Source organism: Equus caballus, chromosome 19 (genome assembly GCF_041296265.1).
Source record: "Equus caballus isolate H_3958 breed thoroughbred chromosome 19, TB-T2T, whole genome shotgun sequence".
Classification (NCBI taxonomy): Eukaryota; Metazoa; Chordata; class Mammalia; order Perissodactyla; family Equidae; genus Equus; species Equus caballus.
Window position 1 is genome coordinate 42,757,392 of NC_091702.1, and position 17,161 is coordinate 42,774,552.

General features: G+C 34.8%; 1 protein-coding gene across 27 annotated transcripts in view; it reads left to right on the plus strand.

The window, feature by feature from the left end:
• The window catches only part of DLG1 (discs large MAGUK scaffold protein 1), a 255,373-nt gene that overhangs the window by 178,635 nt on the left and 59,577 nt on the right, over positions 1-17,161 (plus strand). For all 27 annotated transcript variants that reach the window (XM_023623539.2, XM_070243488.1, XM_023623543.2 and 24 more), the window contains one exon: positions 3,938-4,094. In XM_023623539.2, the coding sequence (XP_023479307.2) occupies positions 3,938-4,094 (157 nt within the window). The remainder of the gene's footprint in view (positions 1-3,937; positions 4,095-17,161) is intronic.

The following is a 17,161-nucleotide window of genomic DNA, read 5'->3' on the forward strand; positions in this document are numbered from 1 at the left end:
ACTTAAACCTTAATTTTTTTCATAGAGATTCATTGAAGAGCCTGAAATGTAAACATATTTTATATTCCAAATAAATCATTCCTGTTTTTTCTGACATTACTATTTTTTTAAAGCTTAGTAAATTGTCCTTAGAAATTAGATTAGGTAAAACTAAGTTAAGAATATTTATGCATATTTGAAACTAACTTTTCATATATTTCTTATCTAATGTACATCATAAAATATTATGGAAATTATTTAATTTGTGTTCAGAAGTCAAGTGGTTTTCTTTGTTTGATATATATCTTTGATAGCCTGACACTTAAAATTTACTTTCATCTAACATTACTAACTGCGCTAAAGTTCGCGGATTAACTCTCTTTTTATTTCCTAAGAACTCTTAACTAGGTGGGAAAAAATAAGTGAATTCACATATTCAGTATAGTTATAAGACATTATATTTGTACAGTTTGCTTTGTAATTTGTACAAGTATTTCTTATTAATTATAGCATTTAATATTAAATGTATGCCAATTAGTATCTGGTTTTCTGTTTTTATTATGTTGTTTAGCATGTGTTATTTTTGAACCTTCATAATTGAATTATTCTTTGTCAGTCGCTTGACTCTAGGCCGTGGTCTCTTCAAGGTCAGACAGGAGTGTTTGTCTTCGTTCTCCTCTTCAGGAGTCAGCAGTGTCGAGAACTTAATTTAATAGGTGCTCAGTAATTGTGTTTGGAATGAAAATTTGCAGAAAGAATAGTGTTTGTGATATGAATTTTCGAAACTGTCTTTAGGCTGTCTTCCTATACTGATCCGTCATGGCCATTTTATGGTGGTTATTGTTATTTTCATTTAGTACCTATTTATAGACGTAAAGAGGAAAAATAGATGGCTTATTTAGTCTTTAATCTCTGCATATTTTTCAAACTAAAAAATATGTTAGCATCTTGATTGTTGTTCCCTATCTTTTTTTCACAATATCTCTTGTCTAGAATATTGTATTGCCTTTTTAGTTTTACACAACAGGTCTACCTGTTGACTTTTCTGTGACAGTCAGGTGGCTGATTACTGAATATGTCTTTCTAAAATGGGTTGTGTTTTATCACTCTGTTTTGATAATTACACTACTTTGCCAAGATAATGAAGTACAAAAAATCTTTCACCTCATATTAGAAGTTCTCCACAATTTGACCCTAAGCAATCATTTGGAGATTTTATAATTGGTAATGTGAGATAAAAGAAAAAGAAAAGAAATCCCAACATACAAACAGTTGATGATCCTAACGTTCATTTTTTAACAGCTTCGTTGAGATATGATTCACACAGCATATAGTTAACCCATTTGAAGTGTACAATTAGTGATTTTTCGTATATTACATTATTAATTTTTTAAATTATGGTAAAATCTGTATAACATAAAATTTGCTGTTTTATCCATTTTCAGATGTGCGTTTCAGTGGCATTAATTCATTCAAATGTCATGCAACCATCACCATTATCTATTTCCAAAACCTTTTCATCACTTCAGACAAACTCTAACCATTAAGCAATAACTCCCCATTTCCTTGTTCTCCCAGCCTCTGGTAACTTCTACTCTACTTCCTGTCTCTATGAATTTGCTTATTCTAGATTGTTCATATAAGTGAAATCTTATAGTATTTATCCTTTTATGTCTGGCTTGTTTTACTTAGCACAATATTTTCAAGATTATTTCACGTTGTAGCATGTATCAGAACTTTATTCCTTTTTATGGGTGAATAATATTCCATTGTGTGTGTATGCCACATTTTGTTTATCCGTCCATCTGTTGGTGAACACTTGGGTTGTTTCCACCTTTTGGGTGTTCTGAGTAATGCTGTGATAAACATTGGCATGCAAGTATCTACTTATGTCCCTGCTTTCAGTTCCTTTGGATATGTACCTAGGAGTGGAATTGCTGGGTCATATGATAACTCTATGTTTAGGTTTATGAGGAACCACCTATTTTCTATAGCAGCTGCACCATTTTACATTACCATCATCAATATATGAGGGTTCCAGTTTCTCTACATCCTCACCAACACTTGTTTTTTCTGTTTTGTTTTGTTTTATAGCCATTGTGGTAGGTAGAACGTATCTCGTCATAACTTTGATACATTTTCCTAATGATTAATGACGTTGAGCATCTTTTCATGTGCTTATTTGAAAAGTCAGAATTTATTTTCCTCTGGAAATATCATTGGATTTCAGCAGAGTATTCTTTTAATTACTATTTGGTAATGTAAAATTATAATTCATACATATGTTTTAAAGCATGGTAGGAACCCTAAACCATGAGTCCACCATCTAACAAGGAATAAAACATCACCAATATAGTGAAACATATCTTCTGCCCCTGATCCTGCCCTGCTTCTCTTCCACTGCCACACCAAGTTAACTGCTTTTGTGAATTTTGAATTTATTATTCCCTTTTCTTTCATATATGTGTTTGTATGTATAATATTTCCTAAGCAGTATATTATGTAGTTTTGCTATATTTGACAAGAAAATATGATTTTGTTAACGCTGTAAATGAACTGGCAAAACTGATTATTGATGAATACCTATATATAACTAGAAAACACCATTTTAAGTTTTGAGCAGACAAATATTTAAGGTTAGTTCCACATTATATGGAAGATCCCTAAAATTTATTTTAAAAGAATACTTAGTTCTTTTAAACCTTTTGTTACTAATAACTTTCTGCAGTATTTTAGATAAATCAGATTAAATTTTTAAAATAGTTACCAAGTATGATACATTCTAATTTCAAATGGTACTTTGTATTTCATCGTATCTAAAATAATCTGCTACTGGGATTTTCCTGGTCTTACCAGGTGTGAATGGTTTTCACATAACTCTGTATAACTGGCAGCAAATGTGAAACATGATTTAGTCGTAAGATGTTTTCTGATTTCAGATTTTAAATGGAGGAGGGCAGAAAAGGTACATCTTAGAATGGAAGAAAAGCAGAGATAGAGGGATGTGACCTTAGAAATAAAGATATTTAATTATTTCATATTAAAAGTCTGATGATGGGCAGTTCCAAGGTTTGTTTAGCAACCCTAGGTCCATGGTGTCTCTGGGATTTTCTTGTTTGACCTTCATGGTTATAATATATCCAAGCCAGTAATGGGATTTTATTGTTCATTCTTTTTTTTTCTCTGATTTTTTTTCGTAGCAGTGACATTGATTTATAACATTGTATAAATTTCAGGTGTACATCATTATATTTCGATTCCTCTGTAGATTACATCGTGTTCACCACCCTTGTTCATTCTTTAGCACGGGATTAATTTAGATCTGGAGGGAAATAAATGTGCTTTGGATGGGGACAAAATGTGCTTTGTCCTTGTTAAGGTCTTTCTTTGGGAAGTGACAATAAAATTTTCCTTCATTTCTGAGGCAGGAATAGGGTCGTAGCCTCACCTTAGCAAAGGGGAATGGGATTGCAATGACCGGCTTATGTTAGTCATGATTCATCCCTTTGGGACTGGAAAAAGGGACTACCTGCTCTAAGACAAAGGATGCCTTTTATAACATCTAAGAAGGTAGGGGTAGTGACTACTTCATAGGCAATAAAATGTGTGCAACATCAATTTTTCATAAGTATATGTATTTCTTGAGTAGGCTCTTTATATCATTTTTTTAGTTGCTTCATTGTTTTCTCCTTTTTGTTTGAGTTTTGTGTTTATTTTTTAACGTGATTTTTCTTTAGCTTTTTTATACAATTAGAATTTTTTTCTTTTAATGTCTAAGCCTAATTTTGTAGGCTTAGAAAGAATGTCTTTATTCCACAGTTTTGAAAACCCTTTTAAATTTCATCTGGCTTTCTTTATAGTTTGATAATATAAGAGTTATCAATAGGGGATTCTCGTTGATAGAATGTCCAGTGCTATATAAAATTTCTAAGGTATTCAATATTTTTTTAATTTTTAGGGAACCTAGAAAAGTTGTTCTTCATCGTGGCTCAACGGGCCTTGGTTTCAACATTGTAGGAGGTGAAGATGGAGAAGGAATATTTATTTCCTTTATCTTGGCTGGAGGACCTGCTGACCTTAGTGGAGAACTCAGAAAAGGAGATCGTATTATATCGGTAGGATATGTTGATCAAAATACTGTTTTCCCTATTTTAACTGTTAGTAATAATTAAAAGTTTTGGTTTTTATATTTTAAAGTTATGGGAGATATTTTGTTTATCTTCTTACCATTTTACCATTTAATTGTAGAATTATAGTGTTATGAGAGAGCATGTTTTTTATGATAGGTTTTCTTTTGATATTTGACTTATAAGGGGTCAGTCTTTATAATTTATAAATGTACTTGAAGGAAGTATGTATTCTCTGTTGACTGCAGGGTTCTCTTAGATGTCTGTTAACTCAACCTTGTTTCTCTTATAGTTCAGATCTTCTTTATACTTAAATCTGTTGTCTACTTAATCTATTATTAAAAGACATTTTTTAACCATTCTGAATATGATGGTGGCTTTAGCATTTTGTCCTTGCAGCAATTTTTTTCTTTGTATCTTTGAAACTATGTTATGAGATGCATCTAAGTTTAGAATCATCATTGATTATTTGATGATTTTGATTATTTATAGTTTCTTACATTCTTTTAAGTTTTTCTTTTAAACCTATTTATTTTATATTCCATAAATAAAAGTTCTGTTTTCTGAAGTTTGTGGGTATCTAATACACACTATTTTGTGATGACTTGTGGTAAATTGCTTTCTCATGTTCTAAATTTTGCATTGTGAGCTTATTTTCAATAGTATTTTATTTACTTTATGTCTAGGAATCCAGTGCTACCTGCATTGGGGAGTGGTATTCTTCCAAAAATATTTTACATTGCTTGTAGTAGACTCAAGAGCATCATTCTTATCACCATTTTTCCAATGAAAAAACTGAAGTTTAGAGGTTAATTTTCTCATAGTAGCTAACAATAGCTAATAAATGGTATAGCCAGGATTCACCTTAACCACTACATTATGCTTTGCCATTTTGTTTTTAATTAAAAAGGTAATACTTTCTAAAATTTTAGGATCTGGGATACACAAACAAACCTCTATCCTGGGTCAACAGTGCTATTCAGTATTGATAACTATTTTAAACCATTAATATAAATCAATAGAGATCTTTTCAACTACAAAATATAAGGAAAATCAGAAATTACTCCTCAAAACGAAGATGGATGTTGTTGGAACATGATGAGAAAAGCATTCAAAAAATGTACACTGCATCTTTTCTGCCATTTTCAGATCAGACCGTCTCGCCACCTGACCCTTCCCTGTATGTCCTTAGATGTATCAGCATATTCCTGCAGCCTGTCCTTTTGAGAAGCCTTTATTAATTCAAGATAGACCGAATCTAAGACAGAAAGAGGGTTACTGGTCATTTACAAAAGAAGTAGAACTCTGTTTTTGGTTTAGTTCTGAGATCATAGTGTAACCAACTGGTGTTTGGATGAAAATCTTGGGCATTTGAGCCTTCTAATATGCAGGGGTACTTTACTAAGAATTATAGTACCATAATCTTAGAAAATAAAGGAAATTATTAATGTGCAATGCAACCAAGTGGAAACTGTACTTCTGTACTTAAGGCTACAGCAACTAAAATAGCATAGTGCTATCCAAGAACAGTGATTATTGGAAGAGATCTGTAAAGCAGGAATACACCCTAGTTACAGTGTTAGAATGTCAGGTGTCAAGAGACCATCACTCTTACCCTAAAAACCAAAACAATCTGGATAAGTTTAGAGAAACTAACCCTGTCAGAGGACTGAGAATTCAAAGTAACCTAAGTAAACTAACTTACAGATAGTAACTAGTCCTTCACAGAAGAGAAGACACCCATGGCAGTGCCTTCTTGGTAGAGTGGTGGGAGGAAGAGAAGGAATAGATGGGGGTAGGGAGAAATCAGCCAAAACTTTACCCAACATTTAATGGCCTCAGTGGACTGATGAAACTGATAAAAATTCTGGGAAGCCACAGAGCAAGTCTACACTTAGCTGCCAACTCTTTCCCATGGGTGTTCTCTGAGTGCTCAGAGGCAATAAACCAAAGGTTAGGAACCAACAGAGGTGAACTGAGAGAAAATCATTCCTTAGTCGTATAGTGCATCCCCAAATACAAGACACTTGACCAATAAATATAGGGGACTTTGGGCAGAAGATTTGTGAAAGTCAACCTCAGGAACTTTGTACCTTGAGCTGCTAATGGCTGAGAGTGGGGCAGGAGAGCTGAGAAAAAGCAGTCTGAGGCAATCTAGACAGAGAGATATCTCCAGAACACAGCAAGCCTGGGGTAGGTCTCAGAGCGTGGAACTTATCAGCAATCCAGAAAGCTGGCAGCAGGGTTATAAGGCAGTGGTTCGGTGGTTCAACTATAAAACACAAAGAGATCTTGGGGATCTCACCTGTGCTCACATCGTAAACCCCTCAGAAGGAAAATTCTTAATCCTGCTCTCAAAACATTTGACATTAAACTTAAAGTTACAACAAAATCTAATTACATTTCAACTACAGATCATATCACTGCAGCTCCCTCCCCGACTTTAGTGGCCTGAGACAAGGGTTGTTCCCTGTTCTAGAATTAAATATTATTTATTTCAGCCTCTACTGTTATTTTACCCAAAATGTCTATTTTATAATTAAAAATTACAAAACACGTGAAAAAGAAAGAAAATGAAACTAGTTATCAAGACAGAAAGCAGTCAATAGAAGTAAATGAGAGAAGGCTTAGATGTTGGATTTATTAAACAGGAGCTTTAAAATAATTATGATAAAGTCATGTGATGATAATACTAAAGGGTGTAGGGGTAAAGGTAGACAATAAGGTTGAAAAGATTGGAGAATTTCAGCAATGACCTAGAAACTACAAAAAGTGAATTATGTGGAATTGCTAGAAATAAAAAAAGCTATCACAAATGAAACTTTTATTTGAGAGACATAATAGCATAATGGAATCAGCAGAGGAAAGAATCAATAAACTTGAACATAGGTCAAAGAAAATTCCCAAACTGAAACATAAAGTGAGTGGGGAGAAAAGGTTTGGGAAGAAAAAGCAAACCAGAGTGTCTGAGATCTATGGAACAATATCAGATGGTCTAATAAAGAGGAGACAGAATCTTTGAAGACGTAATGACAAAGAATTTTCCAAACCGATGAAAGGTATCAACTCACAGATCTCTGATGCGCAGCAAACTCAAGACAGAATAAGCAAACCAGACCTAGGTCCATCATGCAGTACTAGAAAGCTACGCTAAAGAGCACATGTCAAAAGCAGGCACAGAAACAACACGCTGCGTACATGGGAACAATACAAATGACAGCTGACTTCTCCCTAGAAACATTAGAAGACATAAAACAATTGAACAATATCTTCAAAGTGCGAAAAGAAAAACTGTCAACCCCGAATCCTATATCCAGTGAAATTATTCATCAGAAATGAAGTTGAAATAAAAACATTTCAGACAGACAGTAACTGAGAGAATTTGTCTCAGACCCACAAGAAATACTAGAAGAAATTGTTCTGGTTAGAGAAATTCTACCAGATGGAACCCTAGATCTGCAGAGAGGAATTAAGAACAACAGAAAGGGTAAATACCTGGATAAATATAGAAAATACATTTTTAAAGTTTTTAAAAGTAGTTTTACATATTTTATTAGACTATTGGCTATTTAAAACAAAAAAATTGCAGTGTATTGTGGGGCTTATGACGTGTAGAAGTAAAATGTAAGGCCACTAGAACACAAACTGAAAGGGAAGATGGAATTACACTATTGTTTCTTATACAGTTTGTGAAGTGGTATAAGCTTACTTGAAAGTAAACTGTGATAACTTATACTTATGTGTTATAATCTCTAGAAGAGGCAGTAAAAATACTACAAAGAGGTATAATTTTTAAAAAATCTATGCAGGAGATAAAATGAAATATGAAAAAATACATGCTTCTTACAAATGAAGGCAGGAAAGGAGGAAAAGACAGGGTAAATAAAAAGCAATACCAAGATGTAAGTTTGAAATCCAACTATATTAACATCTGTCTTACAGTAAACACTCCAATTAAGATGCAGAAATTTTCAGCTTGGTTCAAAAACAACCAAGACCCAACTATATGCTCGTTATCAGAAATTCATTTTAAATCTGAAGACTCAGATGTTGTAAGTAAAAGAGTGGAAGAAAGTATACCATGTAAACAGCATCTGGAAGATAATGTGACTATATTCATATGAGACAAAATAGACAAATAGATTATAACAGATTTTATAATGATAAAAACACCGTTTCATCAAGACATAACAGTACTCAGTGTGCATGTACCTAATAATCCTCTCAAAATACATGAAGCAAAAATTACCAGAAATGAATGATGGAACTGAACTTCTAGAAGAAAACATACAAGAAAATCTTGGTGAACATTTGGATTAGTCACAGGTTTCTTAAAGAAGACCAAGGGACCAAGTCAGTTCAATGGTGAAAGGAAAGTCTTTTTAATAAATGTTGCTGAAACAACTGCATATCTCTAAGGAAAAACATGGACCTCAACCCAGTCTTACTCCAGATGTAAAAATGAATCCTAGATGGATTATAAATCTAAGTGTAAAGCCCGGAACCATAATTCTCCTAGAAGAAAATATAGGAAGATATCTTTGCCACCCTGGGGTAGACAACAGTTTCTTGGACAAGATACATAAGACACTAACCATAAAAAAGGTGCCATTAAGAAACCAAATAGGGAGCCCGCCTCGTGGCTGAGTGGTTAAGTTCACACGCTACACTTCAGCAGCCCAGGGTTTTGCCGGTTCGGATCCTGGGCATGGACCTAGCACTGCTCATCAAGCTGTACTGAGACAGCATCCCACATAGCAGAGCCAGAAGGACCTACAAGTAGAATATACAACTATGTACTGGGGGGCTTTAGGGAGAGGAAGAAGAAGGAGGAAAAAAAAGATTGGCAACAGATGTTAGCTGAGGTGCCAATCTTTAAAAATAAATAAATGAATAAAAAATATATTTAAAAAACAAAGAAACCAAATAGACAAGCCACACAGTGGGAAAAAATATTCTTAGTACATTTATCTGACAAAAGACTTGTGTCTAGGATATATAAACATCTCCCACAAGTCAACAATAAAAAGATGAGTAACCCCATCTAAAAATGAGCAAAAGACTTAAATATTTCACAAAACAAGATACAGGAATAATCTGTAAGCACATAAAAAGGTGCTTAACATTGGGCATCAGGGCAGTACAGAAAACAGTCAGTAAAGGGGTTTGGAGGAATTTGGATGGGAGTGATGTAACTTTTCTATATCTTTATTATGGCTACACAACATATGCAATTGTCAAAACTCTTAACTGTAAACTAAAAAATATGAATTTACTGACTGTGAATTATGCCCAAATAAAAAGATATTTTTAAAGCTACAACAAAATACCATATCCCACTTGAATGGCTAAAGTGAAAGATGTATGACAACAAACATAGGTGAAGATACAGAGCAGTTATTATAACTCATTCCTTAGTGGTGGGCATGTAAAATTGTACAACCACTACAAGAAATTTTGGGGAAGTTTTTAAGAAATTAAATGTATATCTAACCTGTCACCTAGATTTTACCCAAGAAATCATGTCTATGTAAACACTCAAGAAATGTTCTTAACAGCCTTATTCATAATTCCAGATCTGCAAATGACTGAAGTGTCCATCAGTAGTAGAATAGCTAAATAAATTGTAGTATACTTATATAATATAAAGCTGCTCAGCAATAAAAAGTAACAAACTACTGAAACTCAATACAACATAGAGGCCACTGACAAACATCATGTTGAGTAAAACAAAACACACCACAAAAATACGTACTGTACGATTCCAGTTATATGGTAATCATAAGCAGGCAACACTAATTTTTATTGATAGAAGTCAGAAAGTGGTTGCTGGTGATTGTTCTTAACTATAAAGAGGCACAATGGAAATTTCTGGGTTGGTTGATGGAAAGGGTATGTATCTTGTTTGGGGTTGTGGTTAATGGGTGTATGTAGTTGTCAAAAATCCTTCCAACTGAACTGTTCAAATTTGTATATTTTATTGCTTATAATTCTACTGTAATTTAATTTTTTAAAATAAGTTCTGGTATGATAAGTACATATTAGTGGTAAGGAATGGATTTTTTAAAAATAAATGTTGTTGGATGGATTAGCTAGTTATTTAAGGGAATAAAATTAGCTTTAGAACCTCACTTCACACCTTGTGTTAAAATAAGTTTTCAGTTGGCTTAGACTAGATGTGAAAAACACAAAGCAAAAATAGGTGTTTTTTAAATTGTCCATGTGGGACCACTTTATAGTGGGTCACTGACACACTGCTAGAGTATATTAGACTGACCAGCACAACCTGGTTCACCCAGAACTTTCCCTGTTTTAGCACTGACAGCCCTGTGTCTGGAAACCCCTTTAGTCTCAATTTTGAAACTGAAATTCCCAGTCAGTCCAGACCAGTTGCTCACCCTAATGTGAGTGTAAGTTAAATACAGGCTTATGTTTGACGGTATGTGTCAATAACCTTAAAATTTTAATACTTACTATGCTTTTCTAGGGAAATATCCTGAGAGCAGTAGGGAAAACCTTAGGTGCAAGAGAAAAACATGAGAAAAGATATTCAAAACTAAACAAAACTAACTTAAAACCCTGAAACAAACTTAAGTACTTCATTAGACAAAACTTAGCTGTTTTCAGTCTTTCACTTCATCACCTCGCAGCCGTGTTAAAAGGCAGCTTCCTAGACCCCATCCCCAGTTTCTGATTGAGTATGACTTGGGTAGGGTCTGAAACTTTGTATTTCTAACAAATATCCAAGAGATACTGATGTTGCTGCTCCTATGACCAAACTTTGTGAACCAGTATTCTAAAACCATCCCTGTTATTGATGTTTGTAATGATGAACCCACATTACTGAGAAAAATATAAATAAGCTATTTGAGAAAGCAAGGAAATAAGTTTTGTAAAATATTCCCTTTTACATATTTAATTTTGCTGAAGAAAGAAGCTTTTGAAATCAAGGTCTATTACCTACGTAGAACACTGTATTTTTCAATATGGTATAAATGAAGTATTACTGTTATTTCCAATGATGTCAAGTGTAGTAGAGAATATAGTGGATATTCACCAAAAATTTAAGATCTTAGAATCAAAAGTGACCCAAAAGGCTTCAACAAAAATTCTCTCCTCCGTCAAAGCAGTGAGAAGTGGCCAAAATTGTCAGAATAAGCTTTTTTGTGTGTATGTGCGGAAGATCAGCTCTGAGCTCACATCTGTGCCAGTCTTCCTCTCTTTGCTTGAGGAAGATTGTCGCTGAGCCCACATCTGTGCCAGTCTTCCTCTCTTTGCTTGAGGAAGATCAGCTCTGAGCTAACATCTGTGCCCGTCTTCCTCTACTTTATAGGTAGGATACCTGCCACAGCATGGCTTAATAAGCAGTGTGTAGGTCTGTACCCGAGATCCAAACTGATGAACCCCAGGCCACCAAAGCAGTGTGTGCAAACTTAACTGCTGTGCCACTGGGCTGGCCCTCAGAATAAACTTCCTAAGACTCTGGAAAGTAATCAAAGAATTGCAACAGTTTATCCAAGAAAAATGACTGAATCTCATAAATGTGAGCTTTGTGGAGTTTTAACTTGCCTAAGTCCTATTCCCTGCTCTCCAGTACCACATTAACCTTGAAAAATAGTCCACATTTACAGTGAAAACCAGTGAGCTGACAGCCACTAGAGAGAGTAGAACAGAGGTGGAATTTTCAGAGCCTCTTCCCCAGAGAACTGTCATAATTTGACCTAATAGTTCTTGAAACACCATATTTGCAAGGTTCTCTGTATTTGACCTGATTTAGAGTTTCACCAGTGCAAAAGCCTTCTCCCCTGGGGTAATTGTCAAAACAATTACAGGCACGTTATGGCTGCCTGAGACATTGGGTAACAGGGCAAACAGTAGGCAATTCAAAAGTTTACACAGAAAACTGAGAAATGAGATCTCCATAGGGCCTTTGAAAAGTCCTGACATATTGCTTGGAATCTAGGAGGACACCTGCATGTCTTGGACTCTGTGCATGCTCAGGAAAGACCTGAAAGGACCCTAAACTCTCCCCTCTGGCTGACCATGAGGCTCTGTGCAAGCAGTAAGTGAAGATTGAGGCAGAGTTATCAATTGCCTAGGCGAGTGTTGAAGGTGTTAGCCAATGTGCATGCAGAGCTCTTCAGGCAAAGAGTCCATGCATTTAAGGAAATTACTGTCCATTCATTAACTGACCATTAAACTAACAGGCAGAGACATCAGTGGTACACACAAGAAAGAATACAAACTTCGTAGAATTCAGAAAAGTCACCAAACAGCAACTATAACAAAAAGCAACAATAAGTCATGGGTAGGAGGGCAGATCTGATTTCCAGAGTTGCTACATTATATTATTTCAGATGTCCAGTTTTCAACAAATTATGAGACATGCAGAAGAACATGAAAATGTGGCCTGTACACAGGAAGAAAAGCAATAAAAAGAAACTGTCCTGAAGGAATCACAACATTGGACTTAACTAGACAAAGACTTGAAATCAGATATTTCAAATATGTTCAAAGAACTAAAGAAACCATGTCTACAGAATGAAAGTATAGGAACAATATCTCACCAAGTAGAAAGAAGATCAATAAAGAGATTCTATTATAAAAAAAGAACCAAATAGAAATTATGGAGTTGAAAAGTACAATAACTGAAATGAAGAAAATCCTAGACAAGCTTAACAGCAGATTTGAGCTGGCAGAAGACAGAATCAGCAAGAAGAAAAATTAACTGAGCCTCAAAGATCTATGGGATACCATCAAGTATACCAATATATGCATAATGAAGTCTCAGAATGACAGGAGAGAAAGGGGCAGAAAGAATATTTAAATAAGTAATGACTGAGAACTTCCCAAATTTGATAAAAAGCATTGTACACATCTGAAAAGCTTGGTGAACTCCAAGTAGAATAAACTTGAAGAAATCCACACCATAGACTCATCATAATCAAACTGTCAAAAGACAGACAGAGAATCTTGAAAGCAGAAAGATGGAAATGATTCATTATGTACAGGGAATCTTCAATAAGATTAACACCTAATTTGTCCTCAAAAACCATGGTGGGATGACATATTAAAACTTGGGCGGGTGGGGCGCAGCTGGCCCCATGGTCGAGTGGTTAAATTCGCACACTCCACTTCGCCAGCCCAGGGTTTGCGTGTTCAGATCCTGGGCACAGACCTAGCACCACTCGTCAAGCCATGCTGAGGTAGCATCCCACATCCCACAACTAGAAGAACCCACAACTAGAATATAAAACTATGTACTGGGGGGCTTTGAGGAGGAGGGGGAGGGATTGGCAACAGATGTCTGCTCAGGGCCAATCTTTGGGGGGAAAAAGAAAAGTTCTGGGGGAAAAAGCTATTGACTAACAATTCTATATCCAGCCAGGCTATCCTTCAGAAATGAAGGACAAATTAAGACATGCCCAGGTAAACCAAAGCTGAGGAAGTTTGTCTCTAGTAAACCTGCCCTGCAAGAAGTACTGAAGGAAATCCTTCAGACTAAAATCAAAAGACACTAGTAAGTGACCCAAATCCACATGAAGAAATGGAGAGCACTGTTAAAGGGAACTACGTAGATAAACATAAACAGTATAAGTGTGTTTTTTGTTTGTAAATATTTGTTTTTCTCTTACATGATTTAAAAGACAACAAAGCAATAATTTTAAATCTGTGTTGATATGCACACATTGTATAAAGATGTAATTTATATCACAATAATATCACAAGGTGGGTAGAGGACACAGAGTTATATAGGAGCAGAGTTTTTATATACTACTGAATTAATTTGGTATTAATCCAAAGTAGATCATTATAAAATGTTAATTATAATCCAGAGAACCCACCAAGAAAATAAAATATATATAGCAAAAGAAATGACAAGGGAATTAAAATGATTTACTAGAAAATATCTATTTAATAAAAGAAAGTAGTAATGGAATAATAGAGGAACAAAAAAGACATAAGGCGTAAAGAAAACAATATAGATGACATACATATTGCTTTTTCCATAATTACATTAAATGTAAATGGTTTGGGGGCTGGCCCTGTGGCCAAGTGGTTCATTTCGTGCCCTCTGCTTCGGCAGCCCAGGGTTTCGCCAGTTCAAATCCTGGGCGCAGACATGGCACCGCTTGTCAGGCCGTGCTGGGGTGGCATCCCACATGCCACAACTAGAAGGACCCACAACTAAAAAAAATACACAACTATGTACTGGCGGGGCTTTGGGGATAAAAATAAAATCTTTAAAAAAAAAGGGTGTAAAGGGATTAAGTGCTCCAGTTAAAAGACTGATACTGACAGAATGGATTAGAAAACAAGATCCAACTATATGTTGTCTACAGCAAACACACTTAAGATTCAAAGATGCAGTGGTTTACTTTCAGCAAACATTGAAAGTAAAAGGTTGGAAAAGATACACTATGTGCAAGCAGTAACCAAGAAACATCTAGAGTGGCTATACTAGTATCAGACAAAGTAGACTTTAAAACAAAACTTATTACTAAAGACAAAGGACATTTTATGATACATGTGTTTTGTAAATTATTTGTAATATATCATATAGTTGTATGTATTATATAATTTTTGGTAAATCCCTAGAAAGACATAACTATTGAAACTGTCTCACGAAGAAATGGAAAAAATCTGAAAGGAGCTGTAACAGTTAAAGGGATTGAATTGATAATCAAAACATCCCACAAAGGAAAAAGCCCAGGACTAGATAGCCTCACTGGTGCAGTCTGCCAAATGTTTAAAGAAGAATTAACACTAGTCATTTACACAAACTCTTCCCCAAAAAGGGATAAGCATGAAGAAGACTTCCCAACTCATTCTGCAAGGCCAGTATTATTGTTATATCAAACCAGACAAGGACATCATCAGAAAAAACTACAAGTTAATACCCTTATGAATATGGATATAAAAATCCCCAACAAAATATTATACCGTATCCAGCAGCATGAAAATGGATTATACACCATAACCAAGTAGAATTTATCAAGGAACGTCTGGTTGGTTCAACATAGAAAAACCCCTCAAAGTAAGACACTGAATAGAGTAAAGGACATAAACCACATGATCATCTCAACAGACACAGAAAAAGCACTAGTTGAAAACCAGCCCCATTGCATCATAAAAACACTGAAGAAATTAGGAAAAAAACTTCCTCAACCTGATGAAGGGTATCTATGAAAAACTAATAGCTTAAATCACACTAGGCACTGAAACATTGAAAACTTTCACTCTTAAGATTAGGAACAAGACCCAGGTGTCTACTCTTGCCACTTCTATTCAACATTGTCCTTGAGTTTCTAGACAGGACAGTTAGGCAAGAAAAAGAAATAAAAAGCTTCCAGATTAAAAAAGAAGAAGGAAGACTATCTCTACATGACATGGCAGATGCCATAACCTTATATATAAAAAATCTTAGGAATCCAACAATAAAACTATTACAGCTAATAAACAAGTTCAGCAAATTTGCAGGACAGAGAATCACTGTACAAGAAACAGTTGTATTTCTGCATACTGGCATTGAATAACCTGAAAGTGAATTTAAGAAAACAATTCCAGGGCCAGCCCTGGTGGCCTAGTGGTTAAGTTCAGCACACTTGCTTTGGCCATCTAGGTTCAATTCCCAGCTGCAGACCTACACCACTTGTCAGTGGCCATGCTGTGGTGGCAGCTCACATGCTAAATAGAGGAAGATTGGCAAAGATGTTAGCTCAGGGCAAATCTTCTTCAGCAAAAAAAAAAAAAAAAAAAATCCATTTACAATAGTATCAAAAAGAAGTAAAAATTTATGGATATATTTAATTAACAAAGTGGATAAACAAAATGTGGAATAGCCATACAATGGAGTATTATTCAGCCATAATAAGTAATGAAGTACTGATATGTGCTACAACAAGGATGAACTCCCGGGAGACCACACATGGTTTTATCTTCTGGCCAACATGTGCTTGCCCTATAGGTATACTATATGGAAACCAAGTTAATCACTGGTTGCTTAGTATTATAGAAAGCCTTTCATTTATATGTTAAAGGCTAAGTTAAAGAAGCCAAATACAAATGGCCACATATTATAGTATCCCATTTATTTAAAATATACGTGATAGATAAATCCATTGAGTCAGAAAGTAGGTTAATGGTTGCCAGGGACCAAGCAGAGAGGGAAGGGGAGAATGACTGCTAATGGATGGTGGGTTTCTTTTAGGGGTTATGAAAATGCTTTGGAATTAGATCATGGTGATAGTTGCACATCCTTGTGAATGCACTAAAAACCACTGAATTGTCCACTTTAAAAGTGAACTTTATGTAACTTACGCCTCCATTTTTTTAAGTGTTAGTCTAAAAGAAAAATATGACCCTAAGGCTATTTGCATAAATATGTCTTGCAGTACAAGGATTTCTACTAAAACATCCTTGATAATCTATCTTCCATTAAAGTGTTCACTGATATTTAGGAAAGTTTTTAATTTGTAGTCTTCTTAACAGACTGTTCTCTTTTGAATCTATTTAGGTTGTCTTCAGATCTTTTCTGCAGCAGAAGGATTTGATGCTCAGGAATAATTCATTAAAAATTAGAATCTTCTCTATAATAATCCGTGAAAGTTTATCTTCCTTTTATGTTTCTTCCCTTATTTGTTCCTTTGGAATTAGGAGGATTTTCTTTATGTTCAAAGTAGAACTGTTTATACATTGTGTTGAGTTTTTTATAGCCTTCAGCTAGAGATATTCTCTAATAAAACGACATTTTGTTATATTTGTTTAGATTAAGGTTCTTGGGTCTTGGTTTTCCTTCAAGAAGTATGTGTGTTTCTGCTTAGTTGCATAATGATATCCTTTATAGATGATATAAAACATCAGGTCTTTACATGGTTAAAATGGTTTTTTACGTAAATTTTATGATCTCAAGAATTTCTGGGCTCATAGTCAAATTTTCCAAAATTGGTGTGTGATCTTTAACAGGTTTTAGATTAGATGTCGACAAAACAAGCTTTCATATAAAAATGGCGTGACAGTTCTCCTTCCTTTCCAAGAATATTCAGTGAAGGTCC